The sequence below is a fragment of the Pleurodeles waltl genome, chromosome 4_1 (genome assembly GCF_031143425.1).
Source record: "Pleurodeles waltl isolate 20211129_DDA chromosome 4_1, aPleWal1.hap1.20221129, whole genome shotgun sequence".
Lineage (NCBI taxonomy): Eukaryota > Metazoa > Chordata > Amphibia > Caudata > Salamandridae > Pleurodeles > Pleurodeles waltl.
In genome coordinates this window covers 94,361,807-94,368,782 of record NC_090442.1, presented here as the reverse complement: position 1 = coordinate 94,368,782, position 6,976 = coordinate 94,361,807, and the positions used below count along the sequence as shown (strand labels likewise).

At 37.8% G+C, this 6,976-nt stretch overlaps 1 protein-coding gene across 1 annotated transcript; it reads left to right on the top strand.

The window, feature by feature from the left end:
• The first annotated feature begins 3,302 nt into the window (after nucleotides 1-3,302).
• Nucleotides 3,303-4,259, top strand: LOC138288436 (olfactory receptor 5AR1-like). Its single transcript, XM_069229987.1, has one exon. The coding sequence runs from the start codon at nucleotides 3,321-3,323 to the stop codon at nucleotides 4,257-4,259; it is 939 nt and encodes a 312-aa protein (XP_069086088.1). The 5' UTR covers nucleotides 3,303-3,320.
• The last annotated feature ends 2,717 nt before the right edge of the window (nucleotides 4,260-6,976 follow it).

Sequence of the window (6,976 nt, the reverse complement as noted above, 5' to 3'; positions counted from 1 at the left end):
TTTTGTTGATGTTCTCAAAAATACATCACAACTCACAAAGGACGTCCAATGGTTAAACGAGCAATGGAAAATGTGCATTAGAAAAATAGCACACAGTAAAGATAAAAGTTGGCCGAGGCAGAGAGCTGCGGTGCATGATTTAGCTGCATGCCCCTTTGGGTACAACATCAGGTGCCTCGAACAGCGTGAATCCCAGCGCTACTTCTAATGCCCAGAGGGACCTAGTTACGGGCGCTATCGTACCTGCGCTCGTCTCTATAAATCTCTTCTCGTGCGTCCGTACATGGACAACACATGCCTGCTTCCAGCATGTCTCTCTTCCAGAGGTAGGTGCAGGGAGACTTTGATTTTTTATTTCACTTGACTGAGAATTCTTCTCTCGTTTTTCTAGAACTTGAAAGAGAAAGCATCCTGGCTGTCTGTGATATACAGTATGTATCAGCCTCTCCAAACATCTTTTGTAACCTCCCACATAGCTTGTGGCATAAAAATGTCCACACTTGTAAAATCTAGAGGAGGTTTTGGCCGTATGAAGGGTCATGCAGAGAGGGATATTTGAGTGCAGGTCAGTGGAGTAAGTGAATCTTCTGCCTGTTTGACCTATGTCTACTCTGTTTCTCTATCTAAACCTCCTTCCTACCTTTAGCTTTTTGCCTGATTTAGATTTCAGGTCACTGTTTTGGCAGTATGCAGGCTTGGATTAGCAGAAAATGAGTAATCACATTTATGTTTTTCTATCTAGGGTCCTCCAAAGTATGCTTTGCCTGCGGCTCCCAAACCCCTTAAGATGATACTGAGGCTGATCACGGGAGGACTTAAACTTGTTCCACTTTGCAGGTCCCAAATAGACTTGTTCTCCGAACACTGACATCTTATATAGTCTATGATATAAGCAATAAACATAATGCAGTGCATCTTGCCCATCACATCAGTTGACATCCATATTGGCAATCATAGAAATGGAGACTGTAACACAGAGGTCCTGTGCAGATCTCAGGCTCTTCTTTCCTTCTGTACACATTTTACATCCCCTCGAATACAAACACTAGGAGAATGGAGGACTTCTTGCCCCAGCAAGCATAGGACACTGGTTTGAGAGCCTAAACGTTATAAATAGAGTACAGGAATCTGCTTAGCTAACCAGAGTTGCCTGCATTCCATAAAACTATAAAAGATGTCTGTTTCAATGTCTCACATTCCCTGACTGACCAGGCAATGCGTCCCATAAAACAGTAAGGCCCATATTTATACTTTTTTAGCGCCGCATTTGCGCCGCTTTTTGACGCAAAAACGGCTCAAACTTACAAAATACAATTGTATTTTGCAAGTTTGCTCCTTTTTTGCATCAAAAAATGACGCAAATGCGGCGCTAAAAAAGTATAAATACGGGCCCAAATGTACTTTGGTGGACATCACAAAAAAACACATCCTACATAGACACAAAGCATTAAAAAATTACTGCTCCAACTACACACTCTACAGTGTAACTTGCTAAACGCGTAGATAAGCATTTATGCACCCCACATAAGGGTAATCAGAGCTACACAAATGCTAACATGCAATACAAAATACTCTGGTTCAGCTTTCAGTTTGTAAATTTGTTATTGCCTACGTACGGCCAGATTACAAGTGACTCGGTTAAAATCTATGTTTACTCATGCATCGGAATTATGATTTGAAAGCAATTTAAAGTATCTGATAATTATTGGATATGTTAAATACCTCAAGCTTCTTTATCTTTAAAGTTTGGCTGGTCAAACCTGCTGAAATTTAACAGGGGAAATGTGTATGGTATTTAACGTACAGTGCAGATTTGTGGTACATTAAACACCAAAATCCACATGCTATTCCCCACAAACTTTCACTAGGAGCTTTTTATCACACCCAATACATAATGCACCCCAAGGCATCACTATTTATCAGGTGTGCTAAATAGCACCTACATTCATGATCATGGCCATAGTGTGCAAATTCCATGATAAATGATGTTCATTATATAATGTATGCTAATTTTAGTTAGCTCCTTAAACTTACCAATGTCTCTAAACACCCACCACAAAGAAGCAACTGTACATATAGGAGTTTCAAAATTAAATAAAGGATTAAGCAAACACATTACCCCTTTGTTTGACCACCCTTTACCCCCCCAGATTTGTACATGAAATCACTTCAAACAAAATAGCAATAAAATTCCCTCTTGAGAACCGAAAAAAGCACCAGGTGCTTAATAAAGTCTAAAATGCAAATAAGTTAATGCATAAATGAGCCACCCAAAGCCCCATCACACACAAAAATCCACTTCTCCTCATACTTCCAAACATAAAGCTCTGTTCTTGGTCCATCAAACTAACAACCATTTTGTATGTATGTCTCACCTTGAACAACATCCACAAAGGCACTCAGGGACGTACAGTTCACCAAAACTATAATTTTTATTTGATTTATTTTAGCACCAGTCTAAATTATGACTTTCAGCAAAGAGATAGAGCTACACATTAAAAAAATGTAAAATAAAATGTATATTATTAAGGAAATATCAAAAAATCTTTATACCTCAGGCGTGAGGTAGTGTTTACTTCACGGTAATGGTCAAGTGATTTGTGATCTTCAGGACATCACTTAGCAATAAAGTGCTTTGATTGAGTTTAACCTGTAGAGTAAGGTTGCATGACAAGTTGAAGAGAGATGGGAGTTTGCTATTTAGAAAGTCCCTCATAGCTTAAATGATCTTTAAAGTGTTACAAAGGAATATATTCTAGGTAATTTAAGGAGTGCAACAATGATTTTTAGAATGCATGTTTCTTTTTGTAGGCTTGTAGTTTAACAACAGTGTAACCTTTCTGCATCTAACTAATTTAAATCCTTTGTTAGGTCAAGTACTGGGCAAGTTGTCTTTTGCACTATTGCGAACCATATTTATGATATTTGTAATTTTTATTGACTCGTCTTCAAAATACTTGTTATTTTCTGTCTAATTTTGAGAACAAAATAATTGGTTTTCTTATAGTTTCATTTGTGTTGTTTTTTTGAACCCCAACATTTCTGAAGTAAAGATTCATCTCACCCCGAAAATGTAAACTGAGGCTTGATACTGTGAGATGTTCGTGTTCTGTCTTTGCACATTATTATCAGTGCTCATTTTTTGAGGCATCTGGACATCTGGTTCAGTTGTTGCTCTATTTAGGGGTTGAGAGAGATACAGGTATTTATCTTACTAGTTTTTTAATTTGCTAAAAATATTCTCACCTGGTTTACAATTGCCTTCTATCTGTATGAACCACATCTAACCTCTTTCTTTACAGAAGTTATTGAATGAAGAAATGGAAAGAATTAATCAGACTTCAGTTATGGAATTCATCCTTCTTGGTCTCACAGATGACCCACAGCTCCAAGTCATATTCTTCTTACTGTTTCTCATAGTGTACATCATTACTGTGGTGGGCAACATTGGATTAATTGTCCTAATTTTGACTGTTTCGCGTCTGCACACCCCCATGTACTTTTTCCTCATGAATTTGTCCCTGTCAGATTTCTGCTACTCTTCAGTTATCACTCCAAAAATGTTGGAGGAACTCTTGTCATTAAAGAAGTCCATCTCCTTCACCGGCTGTGCGGCACAAACATACTTCTTTGCTGTGTTTGCAAGCATGGAGTGTTATCTGTTGTCAGCAATGGCCTATGATCGATATGCAGCAATCTGTCACCCATTACTGTATCACATCCTTGTCAGCAGAAGTGCTTGCATCCAGCTGGTGACTGCTGCCTATCTGGCAGGCTTCCTTACTGCAGCAGTGCATACAGGGTGCACCTTCCATGCTTCCTTTTGTGGCCCAAATGTGATTGATCACTTCTATTGTGATATACCGCCACTGATGAAGCTGTCCTGCACTGACACATTCATCAGAGAGACAGTAATCTTTGTTGTAGTTTTACTCCTTGGCCTTGCCACTCTCCTGATCACTGTAACATCATATATTTATATTCTGTCTGCCATAATACAAACCCCGTCAACCTCAGGGAAGCAGAAGGCATTCTCCACTTGTGGCTCCCATCTGACTGCTGTCTCTTTGTTTTATTGCACTGTTCTATTCATGTACATGAGACTGCCTTCCAGTGACTCTGTGACCCAGGACAAAGTGGTGTCAGTGTGCTACACAATCATGATCCCTATGTTGAACCCTCTGATATACAGTCTCAGGAACACAGAAGTCAAGGAAGCAATGGTAAACATAATGAACAAGAAATGGTTTGAGTATTGATTCAGTGGATATTCAATTTATTACCTTCTTGTGAATATCAACCTTGATATTTGTAATTAATATTTGTAACTGAAAATTGAAAACATTTTCAGTGCTCTTAAAAGAAGTGTTAATAAGCTTTAAAGACCTTGAGCTGATTATAATATCTGGTTATTGAACATTTATTTTTTGTCAGGGTTTTAGGTTTGTTATCAGTGGAGAATTGACTGTCATTGAATTAGTAAATTGAAATACTTATATCTTATGAAGAACTTGGAGCCTTGGAATGTACCAAACAGGTTTAATGGTAGTCCAAAAAGTAGTCATCTGCTGTGTTACCAGCATCCTGACAAACGAAGGATGCTAGGAAACAATCACTCTGCCTTTTGGCACACATACAACATAGGCCATCTTGCGCAAGCATGCCTTCTGTTCACTCTATCAAGGTGTGTTATGATATTCTTTTCTCCCAAACGATGTGGGTTGTGGGAGGGTTTTTAGTTCCCTTCAATCCAACACAAATCTATATCAAGCTTACCTTGATCTTGTGTAGTGTCAGTTGTTCATAAACTCCATGAAAAATAAAAGAAAACAGGAAAGGCAAGACGATATTTTTAATCCTTGATCAAAACGCAAGAATAGATGAAAAAATCTAAATTATTAACATGTTGAAAGGGCTCAAATAGTCAAAATTAATGGATTCAAAGTTTTTCTATAAGGATTTTAATGCTCCAAAGCTCGGATCTCAGACAAAATGGTATGTGTTCAGAGAGGAGCACCACATAAAATCCACATCAGAATTGCACACACATTTCCTGTAAATAGAACTACTGTACTTTGGATGTTGCCATGTAGTAATCATTGTCCTTACATTTATTAAATTCCCTATTTAGAATTCTTACTCTTTCTGTGTGCCTTTGTGGTTTAAAGATGGTGACAATGTGTAAGAGTAAGGCTAAAGCTCATGCATGATGGTAATTCCTCAAACAGCTAGCTCCTTGATAGACATGATCGAAAGTGTATTGAGCACCTTCTTTTCTTCGCTCAGAGCTGACAAGGTCAAATCTTGGAATCTTGTTCAAAGTTACATAGGAATGCTACCCACACTTTCTAATGCCAAGTAGAACAGTAAAGCATCTCCCAGGACTGTATGCAGTGTTAGCATTTGTTTGCATAAACTCAATATTTTGCCTGATTCTGTACACTCAAGCGATCCCAGGTGGGACACCAGGCTCTGGCCAAAAGAAACATTATGGTGATAAATGGGCTTTGGTTTAAGCTGAGAAAAATTACCAGCAGTAAACCACTCCGTAATAGGCCATCACTAACTTGTTTTGTCATATCTATCCAAGCTAGGAGTATGTGTTTAAAGGGGAAGAGCTCCAGATACTATTCAAGCCCACCACTTCTAATAAACAAACTGTGAGTACATTTACACAATAGTAAAGCCTGCCTGACCAGAACAGCATATTTAGTATCATATATTTGACTGTGTTTTTAAAACAGTAACTGAACTTAACTGCAATGTTTAAATAAGTCCAGGCATATTTAAACATTGACAATTTAATAGAATATTTGTGAAAAATGCGGAAGGGGTGCCCTGATATTGTTTTTTTTCACCGGGGGGGGGGGCACAGCACTAAGGCCCATATTTATACTTTTTTAGCGCCGCATTTGTGCCGCTTTTTGATGCAAAATCGGCACAAACTTACAAATTACAATTGTATTTTGTAAGTTTGTGCCACTTTTGCATCAAAAAATGATGCAAATGCAGTGCTAAAAAAGTATAAATATGGGCCTAAAATGTTTGTAGACCACTGCTCTATCCCCATTACTTATATCCATATCTTGCTAGCTATGTACCACCATTGTTGGTGTCAGAAATGTTTCAGGTTCAAAGGTTATTCCTAAACAAATGAAAAAAGAAATGTTACTAAACAATACATAATAAAAATAAAAATGTGAAAAATACAATGTCCCCAATAAATAGAGTTTAGCTTCGCCTGGCCATAGACACAGAGCTTTCTAGGGAGGGAGTAGTAGTAATTAGAGGAGTAGGGGGCTTACCACTACAGTGGCCCATTACACAAATTAGACCCAGATAGAGTCACAGTTACTGCTGTGGATTTCAATAAAGGACACAATGGACAAAGTCATGGGTGAACATAGTCCAAATGTTGAGTGTGATTTTTCCTGTGTGGCACATTGCATTTTACCATTAGAACATGTGTATGTGCCCTTAAATTGCTCAGCCTGGTCTGATTTTTAATTGTAAGTAAATATTGTTTTTAAAATGATGCCTAGGAATAGAAGTAACATAACATAAAAAATATTGTTGAGAATCAAGTCTCTAAAAATATGAAAAATGTAATAATCTCTTCCCAGCAACTTAATGAAAGGGTGTTACTCAATTTCTTTGGTAAAGTAAATCTCCATACATTTCCACAAAGGAAAGTGTTAGAGAGGTTTTTGTGAATACCAAGAAGCTCACAAGTTTGTTGATATTCACAAACCTTCCAGGCAAATGAGGTCCTTATCTGTCCGCTCCTCCTCCTTGGTGAGTACTATTTAATTGCATGCCACTACAATTACATAGTAACAACACCATTTAAAAATTTTTTTAATACCTCACAGGCATAAATGGAATTCATTTTGGCCATAAAAGTATGCTTGAAGCTGTAAATAGCTTAGGGAATTTGGCCCAAAGAGTTACCTAGTTCTTGGCAACATATTTCTGA

Coding starts and splice junctions, on each gene's coding strand:
- LOC138288436 (XM_069229987.1), top strand. CDS start 3,321: ATGGAAAGAATTAATCAGACTTCAGTTATGGAATTCATCCTTCTTGGT.